This window comes from Zeus faber (assembly GCF_960531495.2).
Source record: "Zeus faber genome assembly, chromosome: 10".
Taxonomy (NCBI): domain Eukaryota; kingdom Metazoa; phylum Chordata; class Actinopteri; order Zeiformes; family Zeidae; genus Zeus; species Zeus faber.
Genome location: NC_137199.1, coordinates 2652854 through 2678138, shown reverse-complemented (window position 1 = coordinate 2678138; position 25285 = coordinate 2652854). Strand labels below are relative to the sequence as shown.

Genomic DNA, 25285 nt, shown 5'->3' with positions numbered 1-25285 from the left:
GATCGAGACATGTTGCCTTCCTCCTCTTTACATTAAGGCACAGAAAGTGATTCGTTTATGTCCTTTTTAAGATATGTACTCTTACTTAGCCTTGAGAAGAAGAACAGAGTACACATATATCATACAAGAATCTAAGAGAAAAACACAGCAATAAAATGTGAACTCTGCTTAGCCTACAGAAAGAGAGCAGAGTTCATATACGTCATACAAAAGTTTTTGTGAAAGGCACAGTAATATATATATATATATATATATATATATATATATATATATATATATATATACATAAAAATATGAAATTCTTATAACATTCCCCCCTGTTTATGCTTATTCTAAGCATAATATTTTTTTATTTGATACAGAGTGTGAGAGTGAAAACCCTGCCGGGCAGTACACTATAAGGTTTCCTTAACCCAATATCCATTCAGACAGGGAAATTCTCTCACGGTCCCTCTGCCCAGGCGGCCACCTACCGGTACTCCATATTCTTAATGGAGGTATACAAAAACAGTAATAGTGAAAAATTAAAACCACTCTTTTAAAGCATTAATAAAACAATTCTTAATCTCCGTGTGATAAGAGGGAAGAAGGTGCAAAAATAAAATCAAAATTGTCCAACACAGACTGGTCATCCCATCGGATCCTACAGCTGGACCTTTCCCTGCCTAGGTAAGACTTTCCCTAGATAAACAAAATATAAAACATCATGGAGGCACGGTGGCGCAATGCATTGCACTGCTGCCTCACAGCAAGAAGGTCTGTGGTACCGTGCTCCGGCAGGTTATCTCCCAAATAGGAGCCTTTCTGTGTGGAGTTTGCATGTTCTCCCCGTGCTCACATGGGGTTTCCTCCACCTCACGTCAGTAAGGACCCCCACCAAAAACATGCACCCATCATCGTCTGACCAGCAATGGACATTTATCACCTGGTCCCCGGCGCGTCCACGTACGCTGCCCACTGCTCCTGGCTGTGCCCCCGGAGGAAGGACAAGCCAGGATGGGTCAAAAGCAGAGGATCCATTTCACCGGCCACCATCAAAAAGCATGTGTGTGTGTGTGTGCAAGCATGTGTTGTAGTGTGGTGTGTTGCGTGATGAATAAAGACTGTTTCTCTCAACCTTTTTCCCGGATAACATGTACTGTATGTTCATAGTTCAGATAAATAATCTAAATTTGCTGCATACATTATGCCATCAGAGACTCGTCACGTCCTTTGGAGATTTTCTATAAGCTCTTCATAATGCCTAAAACTTGTTATCTAATTAAACTTTTGATGTCATTGTAAGAATTTAAGTGTAGTTTGTGTCATCTTTCGTTTTTGGTCATCAGACTCCGGTGTCATCAAAGAGTCCGGCGATGTTGCTACTTATCAGAATCCGTTGGCGTAATGCAGGTCTTTTTGCAGTGCGTGAGGTGGACCCAGGTTTTTCTCTCAGCGATGCGGATTGCAGTGGGGGTGGACAGCAGGACCTGGTATGGCCCTTCCCACCAACCGGACCTGGTGTAGACCAACACTTCTTCTTAAGGACTTTGATGAACACCCAATCGCCTGGTTTCACCGGGGTCTCACCTTGCGTCACTGGTTCTGTCGGGGGAGACACTCTAGCCTGATTATCTTTGTTTTTCAACATTTTACTCAATTTTGTATCATCTCCTTTCATTTGTATGAGAGGTATTCTATAGGGTCTTCCATATAACATTTCAAATGGTGATATGCCAAGGGTACTTGGTAAAATGTGTAAGCTAAGTGCTACAGCTGGTAAACACACAATCCATGTTTTCCCTGTTTCATCCTTTGCTTTTCTTAATTTAGCTTTGATTGTTCCGTTAGTTCTTTCTACCAGACCTGCCGATTGTGGATGGTAGCTACAATGATATTTTAATTGTATGCCAAATATTTCTGATCATTTTGATATGACTTGATTTCTAAAATGTGGACCGTTGTCGCAATGTATAGTTTCTGGAAACCCGATTCTTGGTGCTATTATGGTAGCCAGAGCCTTGGCCACCGTACTGTTGGTATTATTTTAACCCATTTAGGAAACATGTCTATTATCACTAAACAGTACTTCCTACCTTCTGCTTTATTTAGTTCTATAAAATCCATGCATATTGTTTGAAACGGATAGGTAGCTGGTGGGAAAGCACCTCTCTTTGGTCGTAATCTGCCCTGTGCGTTTTGATTAGAGCATATTAGACTTGATGCACAAAATCTTTTCAAGTAATTTTGAAATCCGTATGTTGTGAACTGACATTCAACCATATTGACCATCCCTCCTGTTGAGACATGGGTATACCCATGGCTCAAAATAGCCGCAAATCTAAAAAGTGATTGGTCTTTCTTTATTTCCAGATTAATTCTCAGTTCGTGTATTTTGCAATTTATTCTAACTTCTTGATGATTTCTTGGCTTATTCAACAATGAATTGTTAATTCTTTAGACTTACACTTATTGTCTAACAGTATGTTGTTGTAATACCCATTTTTATTGTTAATCTCACGTTTAAAGTTAGTTTTTTCTTGTTATTCTACATTTTATCTAATATATACAGTAAGTCCTAAATGATCCCCGTGGTGTAAATTTAATTATTTATTAATTATTATAATTCTTTTATTTAAGTATTTTATTTTTCTTTAGATATTTTTAAACCATCTGCATTTTCTTCCCGTACAATCGATTTGCCTGCTCCTGAATCTCAAAGAAATGTGATCTTTTTATCTCCCACTATTAAAGACACATAGGGTTTCTGCTCATACAAGTCTAATCATCATGTCCGCGTTTCCTAGGTTGAGAATTTCTTCTGTCTCATCGTCTGATTCTGTGTGTGGTGTGTGTGTGCATGACCTGCTTCCCCTCTTGCTAGTCATGCCATACGTGAGTTATCATTCGGTCTGGGTCCTCTGTCCCATCCCCCTCCTCCTCCTCCTCCTCCTCCTCCTCCATGCTCCCTCCTCGATCGGCAAGCTTTTGCCCAATGTCCAGGTCTGCCACAGTTGTAGCAGACGTTGTCTCTCTTGTGTCCATTCCTCCTTCCCTCTCCACCTTTTCCATCACTTCTACCACGTTCTCGCCAGCCACCTCGTCCTTGAGGTGCATTTCCTCGGAAATACACAGTAGCATAATCATCATTATTTTCATCCTCTCCTTTTATTACAAAAGCGTCACTCACCTCCTTTTTCTTTATTGTGTGTTGCACTCCTTTGACATGCAGGGCGTGCTCACTTATGATGTGCAAGCCTGCTGTGCCGTATAAACTTGGGTGCATGTTGTTTGGATATTATGACTGGTTCGCCTTTTTTCTGGCGGCAATGATTTAAAGATCGGTGAGGAAAAAGGGTTGTATGACTTACCGCTGCGAGTAATTCTTTTCGGGGTCTCGTCAGATTGGTACTGCCCTGGAGGAGCTGTGACCTGTGGGCTGAGACATGGTGGTTCGGAGGAGGTTGGAGGAAACGGGGCGTAGAGCGTTGGATGAGGAGTGAGGACTGGAGGTTCAGGAGGGGGATGGGGTCCGGGGACCCAGAGTAACGTACTCCTCACAATAAAGAACAGGGTAAAGGTTATTGATTACCTCTGACTTTTCGTGTTCCTGTCTTTCTTTCTCCCTTTTACACAATATGAACAGTTATTGTCCATTTTTATATTTCAAATAATTATTATTATCATTATTATTTTTTTGTTTTCAGCATTTTAACATTCATAACATACAGAAACACAGACATAAACACAAACAAACACAGCCGGCAATATTTTATGCTTGGTTGTCTTTCTTTCCCTTTTGATCTGTCGTCTATCGCCGACACCAACCTTTTACACTCTTCTACCTCTAACTTTCCCTTAAAATCATAATGTTTTTTCCATTTTTCTAAGTACTTTATGTTATTTTGTCCTCTTGTCTGCATACGTTTTGCATCTCCCTTGTATTTTACTTTCTTTTGTCCTTTACAACAGCACGAACAGTTATTTCCAATTTAATCATTTAATCTTGTACAAGAGGATCCAAGGTTGTACAAGAGGAGCGTTTTCAGTGTAACAATACAACAGAAAGTCACAGAGGAAATGCTCAATGTCTCACTGGAGAACTGAGCTTTCATGCAGTCTTCTTGCAGAGGAGAAGCCGGGCCGGGCCGCTGGGCTGGAGGTCAGAAGATGATAGATCATGCTGACATGACATTTTCATTGATGGGGTAGTTTTCGTTGAGACTGACCATGTGTTGATGTTTCCGTACTTTACGATCGAGACATGTTGCCTTCCTCCTCTTTACATTAAAGCACAGAAAGTGATTTGTTTATGTTCTTATAAGATATGAACTCTCACTTAGCCTTGAGAAGAAGAACAGAGTACACATATATCATACAAGAATCTAAGAGAAAAACACAGCAATAAAATGTGAACTCTGCTTAGCCTACAGAAAGAGAGCAGAGTACATATACGTCATACAGGAGTTTTTGTGAAAGGTACAGTAATATATATATATATATATATATATATATATATATATATATATATATATAAAATAACAGTCACTTAAATCCCCTTTATTCCCCATTCTGATGCTCGGTTTGAACTTCAGCAAGTCATCCTCACCATGTCTACATGCCTAAATGCAATGAGTTGCTGCCATGTGATTGGCTGATTAGCTATTGTGTTAACAAGCAATTGAACAGGTGTACCTAATAAAGTGGCTGGTGAGTGGATATATATATATACACACATATATATATATATATATATACAGTGTGTATATATATATATATATACACACACACACATACATACACATACATATACATATATACACATATATACATATACACACATATATATATATGTATATATGTATATAAAATATCTTCTTCTTTCAGCTGCTCCCGTTAGGGGTGGCCACAGCAGATCATCTGCCTCCAATACCTTCTGTTCTGGGCATCTTCCTCCCTCACACCAACCGCCTGCATGTCCTCCCTCCCCACATCCATAAACTTCTCTTTGGCCTTCCTCTTTTCCTCTTGCCTGGCAGCTCCATCCTCAGCATCCTTCTCCCAATGTAACTCTCATCTCCCTTACACTCGCTACAGATCACAATGTCATCCGCGAACATCATAGTCCACGGAGACTCCTGCCTGATTTCATCTGTTAACCTGTCCATCACCGTTGCAAACAAGAAAGGGCTCAGAGCTGATCCTTGATGCAATCCCACTTCCACTTTGAATACCTTCGTCACACCTACTGCACACCTTACTTCTGTCATCATACATATCCTGTACCACTCTTACGTACTTCTCTGCCACCCCCTCATGCAATACCACACTTCCTCTCTCGGCACCCTATCATATACTTTCTCTCAATCCACAAAGACACAGTGCAACTCCCTCTATCCTTCCCTGTAGTTTTCCATCAGCATTCTTAAAGCAAACATTGCATCCGTAGTACTCTTTCCTGGCATGAAACCATACTGCTGCTCGCTGATCCCCACCTCTCCTCTTAACCTAGCCTCCATTACCCTTTCCCATAGCTTCATGCTGTGGCTGATCAACTTTATTCCCCTGTAGTTACTACAGCTCTGTACATCTCCCTTATTCTTGAAGATGGTACCAGTAAACTTCTTCTCCACTCCTCCGGCATCCTCTCCCTTTCCAGGATGGTGTTAAACAGTCTGGTTAGGAACGCCACTGCCATCTCACCTAAACATTTCCAATGCTTCCCCAGGTTTGTCATCTGGGCCAACTGCCCTTCCACTCTTCATCTTCTTTAATGATGTTCTCACCTCATCCTTGCTAATTTGCTGCACTTCTTGATCCACTATCCCCACATCATCCACTCTTCTCTCCCTCTCATTTTCTTCATTCATCAACTCCTCAAAGTACTCCTTCCACCTTCTTAACACACTCTCCTCTCTAGTCAGCACAGTCCCATCATTATCCTTCATCACCCTAACCTGCTGTACATCCTTCCCAGCTTGGTCCCTTTGTCTTGCTAATTGATACAAGTCCTTTTCTCCTTCCTTACTGTCCAACCTCTCATACAACTCGTCGTATGCCTTTTCCTTTGTCTTTGCCACTTCTCTCTTCGCCTTGCGCCACATCAGCTTGTACTCCTGTCTACTTTCTTCATCTCTCTGACTATCCCATTTCTTCTTCGCCAACCTCTTCTGCTCTATGCTCTCCTGAACTTCCTCATTCGACCACCAAGACTCCTTGTCTTCCTTCCTCTTCCCGCATGATACACCGAGTACCTTCTTGGCTGTCTCCCTCACAGCTTCTGCAGTTGTTTCCCAGTGATCTGGTAACCATTCATTCCCACCTATTACCTGCCTTACCTCTTCCCTAAATTGCATGCACCACTCCTTTTTCAACTTCCACCATGTTATCTTTGGCTCTTCCTCTTCTTGGCCTCCAGAGTCATCCTACAGACCACCATCTGATGCATGCCAACATGGCCATTGAGATCGGCTCCAAAAACCACTCTCTCCCCCTTGGGGACGCTCTCCACCACTACATCCAACTCACTAAAGAATTCTTCTTTCTCTTCCCTCTCACACCCAACTTGGGGAGTATATGCACTGACCACATTCATTATCACCCCATCAATTTCCAGCCTCATGCTCATCACTCTGTCCGACACTCTCGTCACCTCCCAAACACTCTTGACATATTCTTCCTTCAAGACTATCCCTACTCCATTTCTCCTGCCATCCACTCCATAGTAGAACAGTTTGTACCCGGCTCTGATACTCCTGGCCTTACTCCCCTTCCAACTGGTCTCTTGTACACAAAGTACATCTACCTTCCTTCTCTCCATCATGTCAGTCATCTCTCTCTTTACCCTTCATAGTGCCAATGTTCAAAGTTCCTACTCTCAACTCCACTCTCACCCTCTCTACCATTTCTGGACACGCCGTCCCCCTCTTCTTCTTCTTCGGCCGACAGTAGCACAATTTCTGCTGGCACCCTGTTGGCTAACGGCACCATTGGCGGTCGGTAACCCGGACCTCCACCGATCCGGTATGGAAATCAGATTTGTTGTCCGCATGTTTGATTTGGCATGGTTTTTATGCCAGATTCCCTTCCTGACGCAACCCTCTATTCATCCGGGCTTAGGACTGGCGCTGATGATACACTGGCTTGTGCACCCCCAGTGGCTAGATTATAGAATATATTATATAATATTATATATAATAAAATAATAATAGTAATAATATTCATAATAAAAAGTCATTAAGAGACAAGATACTGTCTGTAAAATATTTTCAATCAATGGCACATTTCTTTACCATTGTTAGTGAAAAAGACATGACATGTATGTTTGACATTTGAACAATCGGAATACCCAAACGCAGGACCCGACGCAAGCTTCAAGCTGCCATAGTTGTGAAGAGAGAAAGAAGAGAAGCGAGGGCAGTTGAAAGAGAAAGAAGCAAAAGTGAGAAAAGTAGATATGACAAAAGGGCAACTGCGGTAAGCAGTTGCCATGGTAACCGGCTAGCCATAGCAAGTGGCCAGTGACAAACAGGAAGAAGACTCAGAAGTGAGAAGCGCAACTGAAACCGAAACAGCGGTTACTGCTGTGGTCCAACTTAAGCAAGTTGTGTGATCACAACACGTGTGTGAATATGAGCTAACAAGCCAACGTTCTTCTGTGCCGCTGCCAGTGCTGTAACAAGGCAAACAACCAAGTCAACCAAAGTATGCACACCTTTTGGCACGTTGCAAGTTTCCTAGACCACATTTATATTAGGCCACACAACTTAATTGTGTCCACCGTTTTCTTAAAACGCTGCCCTTTAACACTTTATTTTCAATGAAATAATGTCGCTTTACAAAATTCAGCTACAACTTCACACATAGACCTCAATCCGAAAATTTTGATGGACGACGCCTTTAACTCCATTTTGGATCCAAAGACTAAGATATACTTTCGTGCATAGCTATTTTTGGATGCGTTATCTCTGCCTCTTGGAACATACAGGATAAATTCCCAGAAATCTAAACAACTCAATGTACTTTATTCATTCAAAAAAAACAAAAAAAACACAGCATTAAAAAATATATATAATAAATAAAAAAAGACCTTTATTTTGATTTAGAAGTTGATCCACAGATAAGATAGGAACCACAATGATCTGCAGAAGAAAAAGGCTCACACAGTGCTGTGTGAAACCCTCTAACTTCTATTATGACTAATTCACGGTTTAATGGCAGTGCTAACTAGTGATCTCACTTGAGGGCCTTCCAGTGTGTTCCACAAAATTCAGGAATAATTAATTTACTTACTAACCAATTGAGATAATGAATTATTACATTTGTCAATTAAAGAAACATAATTTACCCCCCCCATAGCAGTTATCACAGTATGGAATCCCATTTGTGCCTCAGGACCAATCAATTGTGGATAAGACCATTTTCCCTCAAAATGTTTAGAAGCCGCTTAACAGATTGCGTTTAAGAACGAGAATTTGCCTCCTAATACCCTCCCCATTTTTTTTTTTTTTTTTTTTTTAAACACATCAGAAGTGAACAGTTTTCTTAAGACAGCCAAAATGAACAGTGAATAACAGAAAGCAACGGGGGGAAAAAAATGAAAAAGACCTGATTTGATACCTGATTTGACAAAAATAAAATAAAAAATATCTTCTCTCTAACATTTCACCGAACACATTCAGTTTGTTTCTTTTTTTGAAAAAAATAAAAATAAAATTAAAAATTAAAGTAAAAGAAAAATCCCCATGTTCACTTTAGATGCATAACTACTTCCCTTTAGATACAATTACCAAGCAGGAAAGGGGCTCAGTTTTTAAGTGCACTTTGGTCGTTATGTGACTCTTTTCACTCACAGATTGTCAAACATGAACAAATTTTTGAGGAAATGCAATTTCTTAAAAAAATAAAATAAAATAAAAGGCATTTCAACAAATTTGTTATCATTCTTCAAAATCTGAGCACACTGATTTAAAACAGACAGACAATAAAATATGGGCCTACAATTTGTAAAATTTAGAACGTACATTTCCACAATACTGTAGCTTTTAGGGTTTGGCTATAAACCAGTGAGCAAAGCTTGGTGCATTGAAATCTAGTTTGACAGCTACGACTACTACAAATATTTTCATGTCTAAAAACCAAGAAAAGGATCCAAACGAAACCTTTGGTGGTGGCACCGTCCTGTCATACCCAATTCCAAGCTACCTCGAACAGACTAAAACATCATCATCGTCATCATCATAATTTTTCCTGTGATCAGTGTGATCCACATCATCCTTTACCCTAGTTGCCACCCAGCCCTTCTGCTATACTAGGCCAACAAAAGAGTGGCCAATGTATTAATGGCTAGTGCAGCTAGCAGGATAAAGCGCATAGCAAGGTAACAAGGTGTGACATGTCTTTCAAGTCACAAATCATTAAGAAGGCTTGTCGAAGATGCTGACATACAGAGAGACACACAGGCACACACACGCACACCAGTGCTTTATATAAGGTGCAGAAGCGGCTTCAAGACATAATACATATTATCTATGTACATTATAAAAACAGCAGAAACCACACGAGAGAAAGCAATTAAACCATGTTCACAGCCAGTGGTTAGTCGGTATTTTTATCCATCACTTTTATCCGTCTGTATGACCGTCTCTCATCCTCCTGTTCTGTCTGTCAGTCGATCCAAGAGTTATTGGGGATATGGTCCGGAAGTCTACACAGAACAGACACATCTGCACTCCACTGCAGTGATAAAACTTAGGTTTAGAAATGTTTTCCATAACTCGTTTGAACCAACGAAACAACACAGCCACCATTCTTTCTGCATCTTTTCTCCTTTAGGATTTGGTTTCACATATTGCATTCAGCCCCTTATTACGAACAAAGACTGCCTTTGCCAATGTCATTGTTTCTGTCACGTTGAACGGGAAGAGATGCAAATGGGCACTGTGGAGTGGCCCCAGATTGAAATCCAGAGATGGCAAAGGACTTGAGGCTGGCCTCTATGAGCCCAAACTAATGCCCTGTAAGAGAAAAGTTCAGAATCCTGTCATTCCTATACTCTGAGCGCAGCAATGAGGCTCTGCCAGTGGCTACTTGGGCCAAAGGGTCAAGAAGAAGTGACATCAGAAGTCTTCATGATGACGCTGGCACGCATCTCGTGGGCGGGGCCTGTTGTTCCAGAGACGAGGGGCTGAGACTTCTGGTTGTAGTCGTTGGACCAGCTGTCGGCATCGTAACTGATAAGAGGGTCTGGGTCTTGAAGGGTAGTGATCCGGAATTTGGGCTTGGCTGCCGTGACGAACGTTGCCATGCCAGGCAGAGAACATGGTGGCATCCTGAGAATTGATGAACTGTAGTTTCGCCTTGTGATTCCACTGGCACCCTGTTAGTCAAAGCAATACTGTTAACATATATATTTTATGATATGATGTGCATTATTACCACTTAATATGTAACGGTACTAACTTTTGGCATGAATGCCCTGTTAAGGGCCAGTTAACCTCAAGTCCTACATTAAAATGCTATCAATGGGTTAAATCTAGGGGATGCTGCTGATTTCTATGTGAAATGTGGGCTTGTGAACACCTGTGAGACTGTATTGTGGCCTGATCAAATATATAACACACAACACACACACGCACGCACACACAGTTGTGTAAAGCGTAAATAAAACAGAATACAATGATTTGCTAATCCTTTTCAAACTATATTCAATTTAATACACTACAAAGACAAGATTTAATGTTCAAACTGATAAACTTGTTTTATTGCAAATATTCACTCATTTTGAATTTAATGCCTGCAACACGTTCCAAAAAAGCTGGGACAGGGGCAACAAAAGTCATCTGTTATCATTCTGTAAAGGATATTACCACGTGGGCTCAGGAGAAATTCGGAAAACCATTGTCAGTTAACACCGTTTGCCGCTACATCTACAAGTGCAAGTTAAAACTCTACCATGCAAAGTGAAAGCCATATATCAACAACACCCAGAAACGCCGCCGGCTTCTCTGGACCCGAGCTCATTTGAAATGGACTGATGCAAAGTGGAAAAGTGTGCTGCGGTCTGACGAGTCCACATTTCAAATTGTTCTTGGAAATCATGGACATGGTGTCCTCGGGGCCAAAGAGGAAAAGAACCGTCCAGATTGTTATCAGCGCAAAGTTCAAAAGCCAGCATCTGTGATGTACGGGGGTGTGTCGGTGCCCATGGCATGGGTAACTTGCACATCTGTGAAGGCACCATTAATGCTGAAAGGTACATACAGGTTTTGGAGCAACATATGCTGCCATCCAAGCAACGACTTTTTCAGGGACGTCCCTGCTTATGTCAGCAAGACAATGCCAAACCACATTCTGCATGTGTTACAAAAGCGTGGCTTCGTAGTAAAAGAGTGAGGGTACTAGACTGGCCTGCCTGCACTCCAGACCTGTCTCCCACTGAAAATATGTGGCGCATTATGATGCGCAAAATACAACAACAGAGACCCCAGACTGTTGAGCAACTGAAGTCGTACATTAAGAACAGAATGAAAAAGAATTCCACCTTTAAAGCTTCAACAATTAGTGTCCTCAGTTCCCAAATGCTTATTGAGTGTTGTAACAGAGTGGTAAACATGCCCCTGTCCCAGCTTTTTTGGAACGTTTTGCAGGCATCAAATTCAAAACGAGTGAATATTTGCAAAAAAAAAAGTTTATCAGTTTGAACATTAAATATCTTGTCTTTGTACTGTATTATAGGTTGAAAAGGAGTTACAAATCATTGTATTCTGTTTTAATTTACATTTTACACAACATTGGGACACACACACACACACACGCACACGCAGTGAGGATTTACCACTGAATATAAAAGAAAACCACAAAGAAAAAAAGAAGAACAATACTTTGGCAGTGGTTTGATGCCCAAATGTAATCAGGCTTAAAGTTTGGATTTAAAAAAGGGACAAAGGCAGTTATGATATTCTTACTCTTACGCAAGACCATAAACAGTATGTGTGTGTGCAATGTACAAAGAACAACTGCAGTGTTAATGATTGACAGCTACAGTTCCTGAGAAGCCCCTCCCTTTTCTTGGTCTCTCCCCACATAAGAGGAAGAAATGACCTGCGTGCACACACGCCGTTCTGTTCTACAGGATGGCTTGGCATGTCGCAAGTAAAACAGGTAAAAACCTGTTTATCTTTGAATCAGATCAGTTAATGATCTATCCACCACTCACTCACTCTCTCTCTTGATCTTCAGCATGCATGCACGTGTTGTGTGCGCATCTCACCTCATTGGCCTCCTCAGTTCCACTGTGCAGGCTGTCTGCTTCGCTGTCTTTAGAGAAGTACACCCAGACATAGAGTAGAACAAGTAAAAATATTGTATTAAAATACATTCATTAGAAGTTTTTGACTATAATACATAATATCACACACACACACACACACACACACACACACACACACACACACACACACACACACACACACACACACACACACACACACACACACACACACACACACACACACACACACACACACACACCTTAAGAGAGAACAGTAGTGCAGAAACAAGTCATTTTTATATGAGGCCAACCATCCTCATACTGTGTTCATGTTGAGAAGAGGAATGGCAAGATTGAGAGGTGGAATGGCATTTTTTTTTGTAATGCTTTGAAACCAATAGATCCAGTCCTGCTGGAATGTCAGGTCGGAGGAGAGAGAGTTGTAGATTTGGTAGACAGGAGTGTGATACATAGAGAGCTGGAAGGGATAACAGAGGGATTAGCTAAATGAAAATGGGTTTGAAAATAAAGGGGCGTTACAAAAGAAAAATCCTTCCAGGCATAAGCAGATTATTACATATCTGAGCCAGCTACCAAATTGCCATGATCTTGTTTTCTTGGTTGTGATTATAAGTGTCTTATATCGTTTTTGTAACACTGTAACTTGTACTTACTGCCTCCTGCCCATATTGGGCTCACTGGTTAGTATAGTCAGATGTATAGTGCTACTCTGTGTTAACCTGGGGATGGTAGCTCAGGAGGTAGAGCTGGTCGTCTAGTAATCTAAAGGTTGCTGGTTGGATCCCAGGCTCCTCCTGCTAGCATGCTGTAGTGTCCTTGAGCAAGACACTTAACCCCTAATTGCTCCTGATGGCTGCGTCCGTCGGTGTTTGAACAATTGTAAGTCGCTTTGGATAAAAGCGTCTGCTAAATGACTAAATGTAAATGTAATGTAATGTAACCTTCTTTAGAGCTAAGTGTACATACACAATATTTATCGCCAATTTTACTTGGTACCTCTTCGACTATTTTTGTACTATTCTTGCTGCTGAATTTCCCTATGGGAATTAATACATATTTTATTATCTTTTGTTATCTTTTATAATTTCCTTTACCAGGATAAACTCTTGACGTAACAGGACAATCCCTGATTGAGGGCTCTTGTTGGCAAATGCCTCTACAGTTTATCGAACTGATTGACCAATCCACCAAATAATCCATGTTTTGTTGGTATATTTGCATCTGACCACATTAGTCATCCACTGTACATTGTTGTGTAAAATGCTGTTCAAATGTAATGTTAAACAGCATTCATTGAAAACACGTGACAAATAGGTTTTCTTATTCTGTTGTTGCTTGTGACTCAGAATTTGCAATTGGCAGACAGACAGACAGACAGACAGACAGACAGACTTCAAGGAAAACCTATGTGTTTCCAAATGAGTTTTGCCCATTAATACTATGGTAACAGCCGTTTTCCAGTGAGGGAAGCCCCCATGTCAGCTCTGAATTGTTTACTTCCTCTTAGCTAAACCAAAGTTGTGAACAGTTGGCAAAGATATCCACTGGTCAGCAACAAGGACATAACTACGCTCCACCACAGAAAAACGGATCTGTTGAGCCCAAATCCTACGTCTTACTCAAAAAAATAAAATAAATAAAAAATAAATACATTTAAAAAAGACGCATGTGTGCATGCCACAGATGCGTGTATGCCACACATGCGTGTGTTCTTGCCATATAGCCAAGAAACTGCCATAATAGGGTTATCTACTACAACAGTGTTCTTTGATTTACGACACACCCAAAGCCAATTATAAGGTTGTCCCATGTTGTGTTCTGTTTAGGACAAGGATATTATTATTATTTTTATTATTATTAGGGGTCCAGCCAATGGACGTTTCAGAACAAGTTGTTCGAGGTTAATCAGTTCGATCATTATCAATGTAAATTTGGAGCAGAGATTTGTGAAAAACATTGGCGTGATTTGGTTAGTTTCAGGAGCGGGGAGCTTTGTGAAATCATCACTACATGTGATTGGTCGAACACATGAAGAAAGAAAAACACTTAATTTAAAGTAAACATGTTATTTATACACAATTTATTTCCAAAACATTAAATCTACCTTAAAAAAAAAAAATTTAAATTAAAAATAAAACAGCGTCCCTCCGCCCCGACCTTGCAGTGAACACAGTGGATTCTGAGCGACCCTCAATCTCAACAGGTTTTCCCCAGTGCGACCCGACCAAGTTCCATCGCCCTGGGCAGTAACCGTCCCACAGTGAGGGGAGAACACAGTGGATCACGGATACAGCACCCTACAGATCTTGTATAACAGCTTGGATAACTGAGACGTCATATATATCAGCCTCTAAGAGTAGAGTTGTATTACCACATGACGAGCCCTCTGTGGCGGACCAAGAGCCGTGGTTGAGCCGCGGCTGCAGACAGCAACATGGCTTCCACCCCATGGCCGACCAGCTACCCCGAATCAGCGCCCGCGCGGTGCTGATTGATCTGATCCGGGGCAGGGCGCTTTCTTAATGTTTGTCTGTCTTGCAGAGAGGGATCGGATTGGCCAACAGGCTTATCAGCCATCCAGGGGCTAGAGTGGAGCGTCATTCCTCCAGCACCCAAACTCATTATTATTTATCCTTTTGGCCAGCGAGCCTTTCTGTTCAGGATTATAATAAAAACTCTTACCATGTCGGCAACCCACTGCTAGAAAGACCGTCTCCCTCCCGCACCTGTGGGCAGACTCCAACACCCTGGTTTACAGCCACACGCGGACGGCTGCTTTTTGTAACTTGTGTTGCGTTTCACAGAACCCAGGAAACTGGAATATGTACCTAAAACGACTAAACTGGATGGCGTGTATTGCTGCCTGCAGCTATCTATTATTATTATTAGTAGTAGTAGTAGTAGTAGTAGTAGTAGTAGTAGTAGTAGTAGTAGTAGTAGTAGTAGTAGTAGTAGTATTTAAAAGACAGATGGTGTCTAAACTGGCAAAAAAACAAAAAACTGAACCGAAAATCCATGTCTGTGACGCATATTCTCGATTCAGTGTGTGCTTTCTCACCACAGTATGAGGAGACGGGCGAGATCTGGAGCAAGTGGGAGGAGCTGACTGTCTGTTCTTCGTTCTCAGTGATCACCTCTATTGTCTGACAGACGAATGGTAACTGCTCGCTGGTGATCACACGATCGTCTTCCAGACTCTGAGAACCTAGGGAATTAATGGAATTCAGACATTATTACCCTCTTGAAATCAAGCAAATGATGCCGTGGCATGGTTTAACTTGAATAATTGCATTGATAAACTTAATAGCATCATTTGAAATATTATGAAATTGAATTAATTTGCTCTGAAACTTGTTGAAAATTGATTCTCACTGAAAATTCATTCAGTTCTCGCAATTCAAATTCAGTTCTCATAATTCAAATTCAGTTCTTGCAATTCAATTACAGTTTACTAAGACCCACACAATCGAGTGAAGATTCACAGAACTCCTTTCACGTACAATAACAACTATAGAGCTCCACCAGACCACCCACTTTTAGAAAGGCTGGGTTTCCGGAAGTGAATTTCACATTCATATTCTGAATAAAGGATTTTATTGACATTATTAGCCATAATGTCGTAAACATCTGATTAGATCATACTGTGTGTATAACCAGCAGGAGGGTAACAAGTGAGGAGGAGCTTGACTGACAAGGTAGTCATCCAATCATGACAATGCCATTCCCTGTGTGCGCTCGCATACCGGGTAACATTACACATTGAAATTTGTAATGTGACGTAAGACAATACCATTTTTCTACTGTCTATAAATTCAAGAGGTTTATTTGTCACATACAAACCTCTTGAATAAAAATATTTAGAGACGAAAAATGTGATTGTCATACATACATACATACATACATACATACATACATACATAGTTATATTGCACAGCCCTAGTATTAAATATAAAAATGTTCAACATTGTCAATGTTCACATTACAAATACCAGCGTGTAACGTTTTATTATACCGTTTTACCAGGTCGCAAATCTGCAGCAGAACTGCTTTCCTCACAGTCCAATCGAGACACAGAGCTTAACACGGAAGGAGAAAAAAACAACTAACAACTTTCTAAAGCACCAACTTGTGTTTAATAAGGAAATCTCAAATTGCATGATGGCACCATTCATGGATTACTACAGCATTTGGCCATCTGCTACCGAGCCGCGACAAGGTGAGGGGGACCAGTGAGCTGAATCCAAGTACCTTTTTGTTTGCTGATCATGTTTTATTTCAGTGAATGAAACTGAACAAAAACAAGTCATTCGAGTCATCATGTCGCAAGTCAAGTCACAAGTCTTTAATTTCCAAGTCCAAGTCGAGTCTCAAGTCATCAAAACAGTGACTCGAGTCAACTCAAGTCCAAGTCACAATGACTCAACCCACATCTCTGCTAGGTGCTGCACTGCGGCTGCCCACTGCTCCTAAGTATAGGATGGGTCAAATGCAGAGGACAAATTTCATTGTACCCTACTTGTACAATGACAATGAAGAGATTTTATTCTATTATATACACACCAATCAGCCACAACATTAAAACCACTGGTAGATGAAGGGAAAAACATTGTTCTTCTCATTGCAAAGGCACCTGTCAAGGAGTGGGATATACAGTATTAGGCACCAAGTGAATAGTCAGTTCTTGAAGTTGATGTGTTGGAAGCAGGAAAACGGGACAAGCGTAAGGATTTGAGCGACTTTGACCATTACTCAAGGGCCATATTGTGATGGCTAGATGACTGGGTCAGAGCATCTCCAAAACAGCAGGTCTTGTGGAGTGTTCCCGGTATGCAGTGGTTAGTACCTACCAAAAGCGGTCCAAGGAACGCCAACAGCTGAACTGGCGACAGGGTCATGGGCGGCCAAGGCTCATTGATGCGCATGGGCAGCGAAGGCTCGCCCATCTGGTCCTATCCGACAGAAGAGCTACTGTAGCACAAATTGCTGGAAAAGTTCATGCTGGCTATCACAGCTTGCTAAGAGTTGCTCTAGGGTCAGAGTGCCCATGCTGACCCCTGTCCGCCACTGAAAGCGCACGTGAGCATCAGAACAGGACTATGGACCAATGGAAGAAGGTGGCCTGGTCAGATGAATCATGAATCTTTTACATCATGTGGTTTAGTCGGGTGCGTGTGCGTCATTTAACTGGGGAAGAGATGGCACCAGGATGCACTATGGGAAGAAGGCAAGCCAGCAGAGGCAGTGCGATGCTCTGGGAAATGTTCTGCTAGGAAAACTTGAGTCCTGGCATTCATGTGGATATTACTTTGACACCTACCTAAACATTGTTGCAGACCAAGTACACCCCTTCATGGCAACCGTATTCCCCGATGGAAGTTGTCTATTAGAGCAGGATAATGCAGCCTGTCACACTGCAAAGATTGTTTTGAGGAACATGACAAAGAGTTCAAGGTGTTGATTTGGCCTCCAAATTCCCTAGATCTCGATCTGATCAAGCATCTGTGGGATGTGCTGGAACAACATGGAGGCCGCATGTCTTGGTGCCAGATACCGCAGGACACCTTCAGACGTCTCGTGAAGTCCATCCCTCGACGGGTTAGAGCTGCTTTGGCGGCGAGAGGGGGTTCTAATGTTGTGGCTGGCACACACACACACACACACACACACACACACACACACACACACACACACACACACACACACACACACACACACACACACACACACACACACACACACACACACACACACACACACACCTCATGCTCACCCGCGCATCATACCAACTGAATCAAATAAACGAAGACATTGAAAATTGGAACAACTCTTTTTACGGAGCAACTCGTAATGAATTAAATCTCAAGATGAGCCAAACCTTTCATCACTAATCCACATACCTAAAACGCTGCTTGGCCCTGTGTCTTCCTCCATGAATCCCTGTTGGCCACCTTCTGCTGGGAATTCGTCTTTGACCTCCTGTTTTATGGAGAGGAGGGGTTCCGCGTTGGCTCCAAAGGGACTCCAGTCGGCAATGAGAGGGTTTCCCTGAGGTGGGATGAGAGAAGGAGACGAGATGTTGGGGAAAATAAGAGATATTGACTCTTTGCCCCCCACCCTTTTCATTCTATCATGTCAGATTCATTATGCGTTCAGGTTCTTGTCTAAAATGCACTTAGATGTTTGTACTGGCTCCTACCATTGTGAAAAATGGTATTCAGAGGTCAGGCCCTCATTCAAAATCTGAAATGCTCAATTCTACCCGTTTATTTGGATTTTAATGCGGTTTTCGACAACTTGTAGGTACCAAACTATGACGAATTAAACAGGAAAGCTAATGCATATTAGCTTCACCTGTTTGTCTGCTTCCTTTCTTCCTTTGCTCCTCCCATCTTTTTCACTCTTCTTCTTTCCTGCGCGCGCACGCGCACACACACACACACACACACGCATACACACACACACACACACACACACACACGCACACACACGCACACGCACACGCAAATTACTTCAGAGAGACAGATAATAGGATCACCGCCAGCTCAATCAGTCATTTCAGATTTAAAGTCCATTTGCCCACGTATTAAAAGTTGTGTATCAAATATTCACCTCATTAGCCCTTCCAGACCACCAGACAATCGTAATAGCCTCCTTGCCTTTGTATGAAATCCTGTTTTCATGACTGATTTGCAGCATCAATTACTCAAGGGGAAGTCAGCTAATGTAAATATGACTTGCAAGTCATTTCAATCCTATGCTGGAACGTGTCGCAAATGTTTCTCCTGCATCCCTTTCAGTTCCAAATACCTGTTTTTTGTGCTCTCATGGGTTATCCGATTACTTGAGACCACTCTAGTCAGACACCTTGAGGTTTCTTAAAGGTGTTTGTGTCATTCTGTTGAGTTTATTATGCTTACTGTACATGCAATGTAGATAATCCACACAATCCCAGCAGTTGGGACCCATAACATTGCTCCGCAGATGGGCAAAGTTCACAAAAGCATGTGTAGACGGACTTTATGACTTTATGATTATAAAATAGTATTTTCAAACAGCTGTTGGGAGTGTCGCTGTAACACTCTGAATACTCATACCTCAGTTCCCTTCCTGTGCTATACAATATAGTTAAGGTGAAACACATCGAGGGAGTTTTTGAAAATTACAACCCTCCCTGAACAACAAATTCATTACCGAGGAGCATGGCTGCTGCTGTAATAGAAATCCTGTACAAACAGGCTTTTCAAACCCAATCCCCATCTCCCCCATTGAGGACCTGCAATAACGTTCAGTGGTGCCAGTGTAAATGACTGGGCCAACAGTCATCAGCAGCCTCGCTGACCTTTCTTGCTATTCCTCTCTGAGAAAGAGAGCATTTTGTAGACCCTGAAGGCATTGGTGCCCTTCTTGATGCTCTTGTCCTTGACCTCCTCGATGTCAGGCAGGCTGTTCATGGCGCAGCGGAAGTTGGCCTTCCACGTCTTGGGGTCTGGTCGGTCCACACTTGGCTGGTACTTACCTAATGGGTGCAAGCACATACCCGCCCATTAAAAGATTCAGAAAGAGCCAAATGGAAGAATACCATGATAGTAAAGCATGTGTTGGCATGGAACATTTGCATTATTTTCCATGCAATTAGTAAATTAAGTTACGAAAACACTACATTGCTGTTGACTTAATATGGGTGATGGCCATGGGAGTTTAATCCTAAATAACTTTTTTACTGTAATATTTTCTTGTTCTCCTTTTTTGAATGATACAGTCCAACCCAGTTACAGGAGCTCACTAACTTAACTTCTCAATAAGCTGGTCGTTAGACATTGCAAGCACTGTGTACCTTACCAGTGTGTATGGCCCATCTCATAAAAAGTGGAGCATCTTTCTCCAAATCCCAACCATGACGAGCTGCATGCATCCACGGGATCTGGAAGATTCTTTTCTCCTGAAAATAAAAATGCTCAAAAAACTGCAGGCACAATCAAAGAACTGCTTGTATTCTACGAAGTTAATACAGAGGACCCAGCTCCACAATTCTGAATTAAGAAGACACTAATGCTTACACCATTCAGAAGTGAATGTGTGTCTGTGCGTGTGTATACACTCACCCTGTTGACCCATGTGAGTCCAGGTATCTGACAGGAGTTGATCTGTTCTTCTAGCCAAGGCCGCATCCGCATTCTCTCCACCGGCATGGTCGCCTACACGCACACAAACACATTATGCCTTGGCCACACTACACAACTTTCAAAGTCATCAGATCGCTGTTCTGTTTACACTATTAAACTTTGTCTTGTGATCAGGAATCTTGAAGCCGTTGTGGTTTCACACTACATGACTGATCGGCGATGGGGGGGGGGGGGGGGGGGGGTCACATTACAAGATATTTTAAACTATATGGCAGGGAAGGACTAAGAATATTAAATCTGCTTGATATCTTGCCAGCATCTGCGAGCCATTGGCGAGCACTCGGTGAGCAGTCGTTGTGAGCAGTTCACCACGCACTCATCACTCACAGGAGGCACTATGATTTTCCTCTGATCTGGGGCTTTGCTCTGTGATCTCCAAAAACCTGTTTGCGAGTGGAAAAGCAGGCTAGAATCACGTAATCTGAACTCGGCATTAACCGACAACTTGTAGACGAGGGATGTGCAATATCACTATTTTCAGTAATTCATTTATTCACCATTAAACACACTAATACCGTTTTAACACAAACATTAAAAATAAGCTATTGACATTTTTCCCATTGCAAGGAGAAATGCTGTTTTTTTCTGGTAAGTCACGGACGCATCAGAAAAGAGCCATGTCATGGTTCCAGTATGATTGGAAACTAAACAGAAGAGACAGCCACTTAAACAAACAACATAAAACTGTAAAACTTAGGAGAAAAAAGTATTTTGAATCGAATTGTTCGTGAACGACCCAACACTATAGCAGGAGCAGCATGGAGTATCCATGCTGCCGGTGCGCACCCACACACTGGTCCTTCCGCGGTGGTCCTTTGGCGGCTCCTCCTCCGGCTAAGACTACTCAATTCTCAGGTTTAGCTTGGGGCGGTGGTGGAGTGGCTCAGAGCGTGGCGGGGAGCATGGGGGCTCTCTGCTGTGGTCCCCACACTCAAAACATTTCATCCTCCCCCATGCTAGAAAAAAGTCATTAACTTCTGATTTGGATTTTGGATTTTCTAAATCGGAAGCGAAATGATGTAATTATACACAGATATTCCTGTCTATTAACGCGCCAACGTCTAGAACTTCAAAGCACGTCACATCGCGCCGGTAAAGGGACCAAAATTAGCGGGTCGACCCGGGTGTCCTGTTTACATCATTGCCGATTGGAGTTGGAGCCGATACAAACCTGTGTCTATTGTAAGGTTATTTGACCCGTGACTGAAAGCCGGGGTTTTACCTTTCCCACTGATGACAAATGCCGAATGTTAGCAGGTGTCACTGGGTTTCTTGCCGCTGTGGGAAAGGGGTATAAGTCACACTGTTTCGTAGAATGTAGAACATGATCTTGTCTCTATGTTTTGTAAAACGTACATGATAGCGATTGATTGATGATTAGGTTGGTATCTGCATATTTGTAAGTGTACTTGAGCACAACATCTCACCCAGTGACCAACAGGAGGACTGGATCCCTGCAGTAACCCCATCTACAGTATATGGCACATATACTATAACACATTTACAATTAAAACGTCAACATGCTTTCTGTATCTATAAGTTACTGGGGTCATGACAAGATAATTGTAAATACAAGCCACCCTACTCCTCCTACCCATGTACCCAGAGGTTTGGAGAAGTGGGTATACTATTAAAATGCCCTGTGTTATAAACAGTGACATGTAAGACTACTTGTGCCTTAGGTCAGCCGAAAATGGGCCAGTAGTATTTGAAAACTGTCGTTTAACTTCTGCTGCTTGACTTCAAGGAGTAAGTAAGTAATTATGGAATTAACATTAGACACAGAAGAGCAATCTATTTATACTGGCCCAAAGACTATAGGTTAAGACAACTACATAATTAGCCACTGTTTATGTGGAGATAATCTCTATAGTGGGTTTTTTGAAGGGAACAGAACATGTGCTCAGACTGTCTCATGAGTTGGCTTTTGAAGGAGTCTACTGAATGAGGTGCATCAGAGGGGATTTAGAAGTGGATATACTGTATACAATGCTAACTGAAAAAGAAGTAGGTATACTCTGTATACCTGCGTGTAGACTATTCTAAAGCATACCTATGTTGTCTCTGTCTGCCAATAACAAGGAAACGTAACTGTAGTGACGCCATGAGCCCCACTCAGCTAATAAGATAAAACTGTCGACAGAAACCAGTCTTAAAGTTAGACACTGACAATACTACACAATAACTTACTATACTGCTTAGCCACATGAATGGGTGGGCCCGAGGTTTTCCAGCAACAGGGCAGAGAGTTGATTCCGCGCTTGTCAAGAGACAGGTACAAGAGGCACGTAATGATACAGGTTACTCATAATAAACTTTGTGCTGACTCCTAATAACCTGTATTTGTAACCTTTATTAGCACCTTTCATAGACGACATACAACTCAAAGTGCTTTATATTACACGGCTATCAGAACGTGACTAAAGTCACTTATTCTCAACTCCTAGTTAACCAGCTTTGAAATAACTTGCCTGGTGAATTTAACGCAAACATTGTTTGAAGACGGCTGAGACTACACACCTTAATTTAGAGCACATTTAAAAAGGTGGACTAACTATTTCTATATTACCCGGGGCCTATCCGTGTTTCTATACGCACGTTTCACAAGCCAGCACAGCAGGAGTGCAAAGTTGGCCGCAGACTCTCAACAAGTCCAAAGCACAGTCTCAAGACTCAACACAACGTAACCACCAACACATGCACAGCGAAGCTTTATTGTTGACACACACTCGAGTGTGTCAAAGCCCAAACTACAAACTAAATGCCTTCTTCTCCAAATAGGTCGCAGCTGATCGGGAGCTACATAATTAAACATTAAAAGCGCCAGCTGGGTTCACGGCTGTGGAGTTGTTATTTGCCCCGTATCGACCGAGTAGAAAGTCACCCACGTACATTCTTCCGGCTGCACATAATCGACAGGAGCACCACAATAATAAAGAGAAAGAAGAAAAATCAAAAGTGAAAACATTTTTCTATTTTCCCGGCTTGGGGCAGCGCTCCAAAACAACCACATAGAGGAAGATTACTTTCACTTGTAGGAATCCGTCACGTCGCACAGCAGCGCCGACCTCTCACTCTGCATGCGGAAATAAATAGTTACCTATTTTTTTTTTTTTTTTTTTTTACGTCCGTAGACGGCGTGGACCGCTCCGAGTCCTCCCGTCGATAGAAACCTAATTAAAGTCGTTGTGGTATGCGGCGCGGCTCTTCTTTTCGCCGACTTAAAACGTGTAATTTCTGTTTCTGCGTCCAGAACGAAAGCGAAACAAAGCGGGAAACGGGGGCTCGAGCTGGAAATCCCCCTCCTGCTCGCGTGCGCTCCGGGTAGCTCGCGCCCGCCTCGGGCTTTGCGGAAGTGCCTTGTCCGCCTGCGCGCGCAAGACGCGCCAGACACACGCGCGCACGCACGTCGATCAGCCACAACATTAAAACCACTGACGGGCGACGTGAGCAACGTTACAACGACACCTGTCAGGGGGGGTGCGGTATAGTAGGCAGCAAGTGAACAGTCTGTTTAGAAGTTGATGTGCTGGAAGCAGCAAACATCAAGGATCTGAGTGACTTTGACAAGGGCCAAATTGTGACGGCGAGACAACTGGGTCATAGCATCTCCAAAGCAGCAGGTCTTGTGCGGTGTTGCTGGTATGCAGTGGTTAGTACCTACCAAAAGTGATTCAAGTAAGGACAACTAGTGAACCGGCTACAGGGTCATGATCACCCAAGGCTCCTTAATTGTCTGGGCCGATCCCACGGAAGAGCTTCTGTAGCAGAAATTGCTGTTAAAAAGTAAATGCTGGCTATGATAGAAGGGTGTCAGAACACACAGTGCATCACAGCTGCAGACCCGTCAACGTTCCCATGCTGACCGCTGTCCACGGCCGAAAGCGCCTACAATGGGCACCTGAGCGTCAGAACTGGACGATAGACCTATGGAAGAAGGTGGCCTGGTCAGATGAATCACGATTTATTTTACATCATGTAGTTGGCCGGGTGTGTGTGTGTTTCATTTACCTGGGGAGGAGATGGCACCAGGAAGCAATATGGGAAGAAGGCAAGCTGGTGGAGGCAGTGTGATGCTCTGTGCAATGTTCTGCTGGGATACATTGGGTCCTGGCATTCATGTGGATGTTCCCTTGACACGCACCACCTACCTAAACATTGCATGGCAATTCATGGCAATGGTATTCCCTGATGGCAGTGGCCCCTTTCAGCAAGATAATGCACCCTGCCTCACTGCAAAGATTGTTCAGAAATGGATTTGAGGAATATGATAAAGAGTTCAAGGTGTTGACTTGGCCTCTAAATTCCCCAGATCTCAGTGCGATCAAGCATCTGTGGGATGTGCTGGAAAAATAAGTCAGATTCACGGGGGCCCTACCTCGCAACTTACAGGACTTAAAGAATCTGCTGTTAAATTCTTGGTGCCAGATACCACAGGACATCTTGATCTTTTTATTTTTAATAAAAGGCCAAGAGTGACAACTATGAATGTAAACATATCTACATCGGTCCACTGTGGATAAGAAAAACCTGAAATAATTCATCCATGGAAATGCACACACAAAAACACTTCGGGCCGTTCTTACTTTAATGTCAATTAATTTCTGACATTAATACAAGTTGGTGCAGATTTAAAATGTATTTCATGAAACAAGTGAATGGCTAACACACTATGAATAAAATACTCTCACTGGGACTCTTATTTATTAAAATAAAAATGTAAAACACTTCTGTTGTGTTCATGTTGTTAACGAAAACCTGATCGTGAAAAAATAAACACACCACCCTCCGATGTCATTTTCACTTCCTCAATCCTCCCTCCCTCCCTCCC

General features: G+C 42.3%; 1 protein-coding gene across 2 annotated transcripts; it reads right to left on the bottom strand.

Annotated features, from left to right (window-relative positions):
- Window positions 1-7982: 7982 nt before the first annotated feature.
- On the bottom strand, window positions 7983-23765 carry irf2b (interferon regulatory factor 2b). Of its 2 annotated transcripts, XM_080007718.1 has the most exons (9): window positions 23555-23765; window positions 20374-20466; window positions 20111-20210; window positions 19611-19787; window positions 18623-18681; window positions 18169-18316; window positions 15330-15476; window positions 12251-12297; window positions 7983-10357 (listed from the first exon to the last, which is right to left on the bottom strand). In XM_080007718.1, exons 2-9 carry the CDS (start codon window positions 20458-20460, stop codon window positions 10082-10084), a joined length of 1041 nt encoding a protein of 346 aa, XP_079863844.1. In that variant the 5' UTR covers window positions 20461-20466; window positions 23555-23765; the 3' UTR covers window positions 7983-10081. The 2 variants fall into 2 exon arrangements, with proteins under 2 accessions (XP_079863844.1, XP_079863843.1); XM_080007717.1 differs by lacking the exon at window positions 23555-23765 and having other exon boundaries at window positions 20374-20575.
- Window positions 23766-25285: the final 1520 nt, after the last annotated feature.